We start from the raw sequence: 10,499 nt of genomic DNA on the forward strand, positions 1-10,499 counted from the left end.
AGTCCAGTAACAGTCTAAATTGTAACTGGTGTGATAGGTTGGCAGAAATTGAAGGAAATTCTTTGAAGATTATCTGAAATGACAAGCTTACCAGAATCTTTTGTTTACTCTTGACAGAGAGGCATTGAGCAACATTTTATTGTATTCACCAAAGCAAATAGGAATGGGGAAGGGGGAGGTAGGGAGGGTGGAGAATGAGAGAGACAAGAACATATAAAGGGATATTCCTTGTGCCCGTCCTGTGTTTTTATATCACATTTCCCACAAGAGTGCAAAATGAAGCTATTCTTCCTAAGTTGCCTCCTGGTTTCTTGCTCTTGCCAAGTTGGAGCAGTGAGGAGGGAGTACTACCTTGGCATTGTAGAGACAGTCTGGGATTACGCGCCCGGCAGCACCGATGCTGTGTCTGGAAAGCTTTTTGCAGAAGAGGAGTAAGTAAAAACAGTTCATGCTGGCTGAGTTTGCTTTTACTGCATTGTCTGCTTTAGGCACTAGAGCCAGGCTGAAAACCGGGTAGAGGCAGTGAAGTTAATTGTGATGTTGTCAGTGGATTTTCTGTCAGACGTGTAAATCAATGTTGATCTTTTTCTGGGCTTGCTTGAGAGGTACATTCCAATGCTCTGCTAATCAAAAGTGTTGGGATATGCAGGTTTCTTATGAATTTGTTGCAATGAAATATTTACTAAGTAGAGACTAGAAAAAAACCCTGAATGTCCAAAGATGTTTGAGTGCCAGTTCTTAAGAGGAGGCTTGCTGTTAGGTTTTCAAATGCAGAAGTTTGACAAGTTTAAAACATTCCTTTTGGGCACAGGTTTCCTTTTCAGCTGTTTGTTGTTGGTAGGGGTCTTCTCCAGTGGTGCAGCAGCACAGCTGGGTCCTCCCATCCACAGTGGACGAGCTGGGTTGCTTGTCACAGGGCAAGAAGGGCCCTGTGCAGAGTAGAGCAATGGGTATGGTGAGGAGGAGGGGAGCACCCTGAAGATATGACTAATCAATAAAGAAAACTCAAATATAAAAGGTGTCAGAGAAATATTTGATAGATAAAAAATGTTCCTTTCTGTTACTTTCTTCCAGTGCCTTTAAAATGAAGTAGGACTATATTAAAATAAAAACAAGGAAGAGAGAAATAAGAAATTAGAAAAATAATTTAATCTGTAGATGAGGGATTAGAAGATTCCCTGTGGTTTGTTTTCTCTAATGAGAGCCAACAATATCTCAGCCATAATCTGCCACTTCATCAAGCATGAGACAAAGCAGTCAGCTTTTTTGTTTACTCATAACCTGAGTGACGTGTAAGACCCTGCCAGTGATTCAGCAGACTAGTAGTGCTGATAAATGGTGGAAGCAGGGTATCTTACCTGAAAGCTGCAAGGTATCTCACCTGAAAGCTGCAGGGCAGTGTAGTAGCATAACAAACCACCACGGTTCATTGCACTTTCACTGCTCTTCTGTGTTCTGAGGCAACCTGCAGCATGCTAAATTAATTCCAGTTTTTCAGTGGTTACATGCCTGCTATGGAGCTGGTCCCTTTTATTGCCCTTCCCGTGTTCAGCTTCTCTGATTCTTCTCCTCCTGAACCTTTTTTCAGCTATGAGGCTGTGTGTGTACAGAGGCTGAAATTTAGCAAGGCAGTGAGCAGCAGGGGAAGGGAAGAGTGTGATGTACCTGCTGGAAGGAATACTCTGCATTTAGGTGGTAGCTGTTTAAACAGTCCAAGAAGAGCCATAACATGCTTATTTTATTTGATTTGTAGCTAAAATGCTTCCTGCACTCAGACTTCCAGTAACTGAGTATTTGCAACTAAGTTTAAGCTCTCCAAGTTTCATGGAGCTCTGAGTTGCCATTTTAATTACACTTCAGATCTGTGCTTGCCAAGGTACAATGCTCTCAAACAATGCTCAGCCCGTGGGAAATACTGTGCATTTTGGGGCAGTGTTAACTTGCTTCACAGTACAGCTTGCTGGGAAGATGGACCTGAGTTTGCTTTGTTTCTCCTCATGTAAGATAAGGAACCAGGAGCCTGCTAAACTCCAGGCAGTGTTGCCCTGTCTCCTGGGATTGCCTCCTCCTGGAGCAAGTTTGCTTCCATAGTTCATCCTCCTGAAATGGGCCTGGAAATCTGCAGGAGGGTTTGTTGCTAAAGAGACTCTGGAGTTTGGGCTAAGAGCACCAGCACTGCTGGTTTGAACAGCCAAGGCTGGCAGTTTCTCTCACTATTGTAGTTAGGGAACATAAGCACTTTTTCCACAGAGCTGACTATTCTCAGACACTAAAATATTTACTGAAAGGTATTTGCCCCTCCGCATAGGTAAAGGTTGGCTCCAAAGCTGTTGGCAGAGATGTGTGGTGACCTGTGCTTGGGCAGCACGTCCACGGCAGCTACACTGCTCCGAGGTCTTGATACCACAAGGTATCAAGGGAGTGCAGAGAATGCCATCTCCACCAGTCTTGTTTTGCCTCCTGAGTTAGGCTGTTTCCCCACTAACCAAGCTCTCATGTAACCTGTTGGTATTTTCTTGGGCCAAATCTGTAAAAATAAAACTTTCTTAGGGTATATGCATATGAAGCTCTGAGGCTGTGATCTCCATCTATGACTGGTGGGCAAGCTAAGGGCTGGGTCTCATTTCATCACTCTGAATACCCCTCACCCCACATGCACACACTGGATATTGGCAGCACCTTGTCATTTTGCCAATGTCCAGACACCTTAAATTAATTTTCCAGTGAAAATGGATTATTGCAATGGATCAAGGATTATGCAGTTAACATAATAGCATGATGATGGAAATTATTATTTTTAACAGGCCATGGAAAGTCTTACAGCAATTTAAGTATGCAAGTACAAAAGTTTTGAGCAACAAGAACTATTATTTGCCTTGTCCACAAGGTCTCAGATTTGCCCAAAATTGTATAAAATATACTCATCTTTGGTCTACAAAGTAGGTAGAAAAAAAAATCAAGTGCTTAATATTTGATCTCTATATGGATGACTAACTCTTTATGATAGGAGACATATTTGCCCCTGAACACAAATACAGTTGTACACAGCAGTGTGGAGGCCTGGTCTTCATTTGAGACCCTACTAATTAACACCATGCAAATACAAAGTGAGTATCTGACACCACAGATGTGTTTGTGTTTTCTTTACAGGCAGGCTGGAGTATTTGTCCAAAGAGGGCCACATAGGATAGGAAGCATTTACAAGAAGGCTGTCTACACTCAATACACCAATCATTTATATGATGTGATAGTTGACAAACCTTCATGGCTGGGTTTTTTAGGCCCTGTCATTAAGGGAGAAGTTGGAGATTCTATTATTATTCACTTGAAAAACTTTGCTTCCAGAAACTACACACTGCATCCACATGGTGTAAGATACACAAAGGAAAATGAAGGTAAGGTTGAGTCTATTCTGTGCCAGAATTTATCAGAAGTAAATAATTCCTCTGAATGTAGGTGGTATTTTCTCATCAAAGAGAAGACTGGACAGACAACTAAATGAAGATTTAAACCAGCACACAATCCATTTAAAATTGGAGAGAAGTTTGATGATTTTTTCAAGAGCAAAGTACAAAGCCCGAAAGTGGTATTCATAAAGAAGACATTTTAGATCAGCATCTCACCTGAAATACAAGTATTTATATTTCACCTGGAATAAGGGTATAAAGGTATGTAAGAGATGCAGGATTGAGATACATAAAGGAAAAATTGATGCTGTTGTGAAGAAGACAGTTAACAGTGAAAACTTCGAGTTCCAACTCTAAATTTGTATGTATCGTATATAAGATACACAAGCATTGCTTAAAATGGAGAAACAGCTATTGCTTAGTAACAAACCAGCAGGTGAATCTGGCACATGGCAAGCTGCAGGGTTGGTGGGCTACTGGGGTCCTTGGTGCTTTGCCCTCGTGGTCACTGGGCTGGTGGCTCTGGGGGACAGGGGATTCTGCACCAGGCAACACCAGAAGGTGGCTCTGGAGGGGTTTGGTTTATTAGTGGGCCTTAAAACCATATGTGAATTGTTGAGAATCTGCTGCTGTCTCAAAAGCAGTCTTTAACAATTTTTTATTAGAAGGATTTGTAAAGTATCAACTTCTAATATTTCAGGAAGTGTTTCATCAACGAGTATGTGACTTGGAATAGACATGGTCTGTGGGAGCAGAGCAGTGTGTTATGGAGCAGGGCTCCACATGGCTCCACAAAAAGCCCCCACATGGGCTTTTTGGAACAATGCTGGAATTTGTTTTTTTTCTGTTGCTCTCATCCCAGTGACCCCTATATTACTTGAGGACACATATGATATTTTAGAACAGTTTCCAAGCTTAATATTCAACAAATTATTTACAAATATTCCAATTGTTATCTTTTTAGCAAAGTTACATAATGCCTTCCTAATAAATTAAGGATTAAATTTAATGTGCCATTAATTGAAGGACTCCCATGGAATTCCAAGAAAAATGAAAAGACTCCTAAAAGATAAGGAAAAGATCTACCCACCTGATTTTAAAGATCTTTTGTAACCTGTATTTGGATGATCATCCTGTGTTACTGCAACATGTAAAGCACAGCAGGTGCTATCCTGATGCCGTGAGGTGAGTGTGTTGTGTTAATGGTGGCTGTGTGGCATTTTTCAGGTGCTTTTTATCCTGACAACACCAAAGATATGCAAAAAAGAGATGATGCTGTGGAGCCTGGAAGCCAGTACACCTACACATGGGATGTGACAGAAGATCAAGGTCCAGCTGAGGAAGATGCAGACTGCATAACCCGGGTTTACCACTCCCACATCGATGCTCCAAGAGATGTTGCCTCAGGGCTTGTTGGGCCTTTAATAATTTGCAGAAAAGGTAGACCATAAATAAGTAATTAAATAAATACACATGCAAGGTGATTGGTGATGGTTGTTGATAAATACCAGTGAAATAATTGACTGGAAGAAGAAAATATTACAGCTGATTTTGAAATAGCAGCTTTTTGTCTTCTCAGCTGCCTTGCGATAGCGTAGGAAGTAGTTTGATTTTGTGTGACAGTGAATATAATTTGTAGAATACTGTGTCCCCAAATCCATGAGTGAGAGGTATTCATGCTAGTAACGCAAAAAGATGTGTAAATACGGATATGAGGAACAGATTTACTGTAAACTTATCACAGGCAATATTTATTCTTAGTAAAGTTATTTTATAGTATCTATCAAAACTGCTTTTTTTTTCTGAGCGTATCTGTATGTTTAGGTACAGACTCACACTCAAGGCAAGTGGCAAAATATGAAGTAAATAGTGACCAGCCCACTTAAAACTGAAGAAAATGTCAGTTACCAAAAACTTTGAATATACTGCTTTCTTTTTCAGATACAATGAATAAGGGCGGTGATAAACACTTTGATGCTGAATTTATCCTTATGTTTTCTGTGATGGATGAAAATCTCAGTTGGTATCTAGAGGAAAATATCAGGACATACTGTTCTGAGCCTTCCAAAGTTGACAAAGATGATGAGAACTTCCAGGAAAGCAATAAAATGCACTGTGAGAGAATGTTATATTAACATTGCTTGTCATTGATATGGTGAAGTAATATTTTTATGTGTTGTCTCTTTTAAAGATGAACTGTAGATAATTTATCTTTTTTTAAGAAAGGTTTTTATTTACTGTAAACTTATCCAGGCAATATTTAATTCTTAGTAAAGTAATTTTATAGTATCTATCAAAACTGCTTTTTTTTTCTGAGCGTATCTGTATGTTTAGGTACAGACTCACACTCAAGGCAAGTGGCAAAATATGAAGTAAATAGTGACCAGCCCACTTAAAACTGAAGAAAATGTCAGTTACCAAAAACTTTGAATATACTGCTTTCTTTTTCAGATACAATGAATAAGGGCGGTGATAAACACTTTGATGCTGAATTTATCCTTATGTTTTCTGTGATGGATGAAAATCTCAGTTGGTATCTAGAGGAAAATATCAGGACATACTGTTCTGAGCCTTCCAAAGTTGACAAAGATGATGAGAACTTCCAGGAAAGCAATAAAATGCACTGTGAGAGAATGTTATATTAACATTGCTTGTCATTGATATGGTGAAGTAATATTTTTATGTGTTGTCTCTTTTAAAGATGAACTGTAGATAATTTATCTTTTTTTAAGAAAGGTTTTTTATTGGAGGATAAAGAAAAGTTCTTTTAAATTTAAAGGGAAAAAAAGGTAATTAAAAGTGATGGCAAATATTTTACAGTCAAACCTTGGGAGTTGTGATATCAAATCCTTAGGGCCCAAGAACCTCTTTGCTCGTATAATCTCCCAGGTGCCCTAAGCAGAGAACTGTTCTGTTTCTGTTCTGTTTCTTACTCCTGAAATCTGTAGTATAATATCACAGTTTAGAAAAACAGTTTTTACTGTTCGTGTCAGCAAAGAAGATGCCTGTGGCTCTGACATGATTCTAGAGTCACAGCAGGAACTGCTGGTTGTGCAGGTGAAGTGTGTGTCTGATACTGGCTCAGTCTAAAGGTGTGGGGTTGAGTTTTGATCCTCTTTCTAGTTTGAAGAATAGAGCAATAGGTGTGTGACACTTGCTTTTGAAGAAAAGATCCTAAGGTCTCTGAAGGTAACTGCAATAACTAACATTTCTTTTAGCAATCAACGGGTACATGTATGGATACCTCCCAGACCTCACCATGTGTGTGGAAGATAAGGTTAAATGGCATCTTTTTGGCATGGGAAATGAAGCTGATATCCATTCAGCCTATTTTCATGGACAGACCCTAATAGAAAGACACCATCGAGTTGACACCATCAGCCTCTTCCCAGCCACATTTGTTGATGCTGTCATGGTACCAAGGGATTCAGGGGAATGGCTGCTCAGCTGCCAGGTGAATGACCATATCGAAGGTACAGAGTAAGTTCCAGCCCTGGGAATGTTTTTTTGGCTTGAGCTAACAGTCTGCTGAGTCCCTTAGTGATACTCCTGATTATATACCAAATGACATTCTTCTCTAGGTAACAAAGCTCTAACAGTAATTGAAATGTGTAGAAGTTTATTAGATGGGCTTGAGCGTCTAGCCATGGAAATCAAGGAAATTCTTGTCTGTAAAGGAAATTGTTATCAGTTGGCAGCAATGGGCACAGCTGCACTTTTGCAAGCCTCAACTTTGGACAAACAGGATCATGATGCTTGGCTCTTGCTGAGGGAAATTAATCACAATTTTCTGTTTGCCAACAAAATGGTTGAGGCTCATTCCATCTTTTGGCGTAGGATGCAGGACAGACAGGCTAACTTGCCTGCTGACAAAGACATGTTCTGGAAAGTGCATTGGCTAAAAAGCAGAGATTATCTGCATTTCTCTTCCCTGTATCTTCCTATATTTCCAGTATTGTTAACCATATAGATACTTAGAAGCCAATGCCACACTTTTCCATGATCTATATCCCTGTATGTGAGCTAGAGGAGTAACTTGTCACAAAAGTAGAAAGAAATACAGAACTCAAAAATCAGTCTCCAAGATTTGAAAATGCTGATATAAAAAATAGTATGTTTAACCTACAGTTTAAATCCACAGATATTCTAAGTTTTGGAAGAACTTGCATCAAGCAGCATCCTGATGTGGTCAAGGTGATTGAAAGCAGGGAAGAAGAAAACAAAGTATGGTTCCTTCTCCGTAGTTTTCTCCACCTCCTCATTTTTTTTCCAGGTGGTATGCAGGCCCTTTATGAAGTAAAAGATTGTGGGAAATCCACAACAAATCACAATGAGAGTACAAAGATAAGAGAGTACTTCATTGCTGCTGAAGAGATCATCTGGAATTATGGCCCATCTGCAGTAAACCATTTTACAGGACAAGAATTAATCTCTGATAGGTAAATGTTTGTAATTAAAGAAGTTTTACTTTCCAAGCAGAATTAACATAAACGTGCTGAATAAGGTAAGCCATATGGTAGAACTGACTTTTAAGCAGAATTTCTCATTGTCCTCATTTCTACTTAAATATTTATGCCAGGATATATATCAGACCAAATTAGGTCTGTTGTTTTCCTTGCAATCTTACTATAAATTTTGCTGTACTTGTACAATGTAATTTCATTGGGATGAAGATGAATTGTAATATGTGTAGGTAGTCACCTCTGATGATTCAAGATGGGTGATTATTCTGAGTTAGAGAACGAGGACAGGAATTCATTATCATCTCCTTAGCTGATGAAAGTCATGCTCGTAGCATCTCAGCCAGCAAATGGCTTGCACGGGGTAGCTTTGCCCTTTGCTCTGTGTTTATATATTTATGACCTGGATCAAGTCACTTCCGAGATTGATTCCTTGGGGTTTTAATCTGTGAGTTAAAGAATACTTCCCTGCTTCGTGAGGGCTGAGGCACAGCTTATTGTTTGAAAAGTACTTGTAAAATACTGAAAGGGCCTTTTTTGAGGAATAATCCAAGAGACCTCCATTGTGATCAATGAACAGGGCCCAGTTGGAGTCCTGTAGCCAGCAGTGTCCCCCAGGGGTCAATACTCTGTCCGGTCTTGTTCAACATGACCTGGACGAGGGGACAGGGTGTGTCCTCAGCAAGGTGGCTTCCTCAGTCAGTTTGAGATTACACCAGGTTGCGCAGGAGTGTTGATCTGCTTAAGGGTAAGAGGGACCTGGACAGGCTGGATCAAAGGGCCAAGGCCAGTTGCATGAGGTTTAACAAGACCGAGGGCTGGGTCCTGCACTTCGGTCACAACAGTCCCAGGCAACTTTCCAGGCTTGGGGCAGAGTGGCTGAAGAGCAGAAAAGGACCTGGGGGTGCTGGTTGACAGTTGGATGAGCATGAGACAGTGTGTGCGCAAGTGGCCAAGAAGGCCACCAGCTTCAGGAATAGCATGGTCAGCAGGAGCAAGGAGGTAATCATACCTCTGCACTGGTGAGGCTGCACTGTGAGCAGTGTGTGCAGTTCTGGGCCCCTCATAACAAGAAGGACATTGAGGGACTGGAACAAGTCCAGAAAAGAGCAACCAAGCTGGTGAAGAGTCTAGAGAAAATGTCCTACAAGGAGAGGCTGAGGGAATTGGGGTTGTTTAGTTTGGGGAAGCAGAGGCTGAGGGGAGACCTCATTGTTCTCTACTGCTCCCTGAAAAGAGGTCGTAGTGAGGTGCGTGTTGAGCTTTTCTCCCAAGTGAATAATGACAGGACTAGGGAAAACGACCTGAAGCTGTGCCAGTGGAGGTTTAGACTGGGTATTAGAAATAATTTCTTTACTGAAATAGTGATTAGATACTAGAATGGGCTGCCCAGGGAGGTGATGCAGTCACCATCCCTGGAGGGATTCAAGAAATGTGTAGATGTGGCACTTCAAGACATGCTCTCGTGGGCCTGGTGGGTGTTGTTGTGTTTGTTTGTTTGTTTGTTTTCCCTCCTGGGTGACAGATGGACTCTATGATCTTAGAGATCTTTTCCAACTGTAATGATTCTGTGTTTCTGTGAATGCTGAGTATTACGACTTGAACGGTTTGCATCTTGCAATTTCTTTCACACAGTGAGTCTCACACATTTTTTGAGCAAAATGAGACAAGAATTGGTGGCTCTTACAAAAAAGCTGTTTACAGAGAATACACAGATGGATCTTTCACTGAACATAAAAAAAGGCTCGCAGAGGAAGCACATCTTGGACTCTTAGGTAAGATACCTAAAATTCTTTCATGTCAAAGATTTGTGAGAGTGACCTGTAACTTCCACTGGCTAGCCAACAGTGCCTGTCTACCTCCAAGGGAGGGTTCCTCAGCTCTCCCTGACTCCCACAGATGCTGGTGCTTGTGGCTTCCTCCACGCGCCACACCAGGGTGTAAGAAAGCTCTTAAAGGCAATGCTTTGGTGGTCCCCAACTTGCCTGTGGGAATGTGGCACAGTCTCCAGAGGTCAGGCTCTGAGTTACAAAGCCAGGCAGGTCCAGCCCTATTTATAATCTGGCTGCTTCTGGCATGGCTCTGGACTGAGTTTGAGGTTGGCACCAATGCCTGTACGTCCCTTTCCTTTAAGAACTGTCCTGCATGCCACAGGGCCTCCATGAGGAGCTGGGAATGGAGCTGCTGGGCTGCTGTGTGAGTTGGGTCGGTGCCAGGGAGCTGGTCTGTGGCTGCGCAGGGGCAGCTTCCCATGCAAAGGGAGAAGTAGCCAGCCTCTGATTGCCCTAGTGATCTGCACGTCGCTTGGCAGAAACGTCTTGTAATGTTGACCATGTGCTCTTTTCTAGGACCCGTGATCAAGGCTGAAGTGGGTGAGAGCCTCAGGGTGACCTTCAGGAACAGAGCCAGCCGCCCACTCAGTGTGCAGCCCCACGGCCTGGGCTGTAGCAGCCCCCGGGGCACTGGGTGCCAAGGTGGGCAGCAGGGAGCACGGCCTGTGCCAGCACTGGCACCTCCCCTCTGCTCCTCACCTCCCCTCTGCTCCTCACCTCCCCTCTGCTCCTCAGGCATCACTCCTCATCTTGTGTCTATGGCAGGGTCTGACTCTCCAGGCTCTCCCCTGCGTTCCGCG

The 10,499-nt window shown here is 42.1% G+C and overlaps 1 protein-coding gene across 1 annotated transcript in view; it reads left to right on the forward strand.

Moving 5' to 3' along the window:
* The first annotated feature begins 276 nt into the window (after nucleotides 1-276).
* The window catches only part of CP (ceruloplasmin (ferroxidase)), an 18,957-nt gene continuing 8,734 nt past the window's right edge, over nucleotides 277-10,499 (forward strand). The window contains exons 1-8 of the mRNA XM_010004753.1: nucleotides 277-431; nucleotides 3,151-3,395; nucleotides 4,635-4,847; nucleotides 5,349-5,522; nucleotides 6,626-6,880; nucleotides 7,681-7,846; nucleotides 9,503-9,642; nucleotides 10,216-10,341. Of these exons, the coding sequence (XP_010003055.1) occupies nucleotides 277-431; nucleotides 3,151-3,395; nucleotides 4,635-4,847; nucleotides 5,349-5,522; nucleotides 6,626-6,880; nucleotides 7,681-7,846; nucleotides 9,503-9,642; nucleotides 10,216-10,341 (1,474 nt within the window). The remainder of the gene's footprint in view (nucleotides 432-3,150; nucleotides 3,396-4,634; nucleotides 4,848-5,348; nucleotides 5,523-6,625; nucleotides 6,881-7,680; nucleotides 7,847-9,502; nucleotides 9,643-10,215; nucleotides 10,342-10,499) is intronic.

Source organism: Chaetura pelagica, unplaced genomic scaffold, assembly GCF_000747805.2.
Source record: "Chaetura pelagica isolate M959 unplaced genomic scaffold, ChaPel_1.0 scaffold829, whole genome shotgun sequence".
NCBI lineage: Eukaryota > Metazoa > Chordata > Aves > Apodiformes > Apodidae > Chaetura > Chaetura pelagica.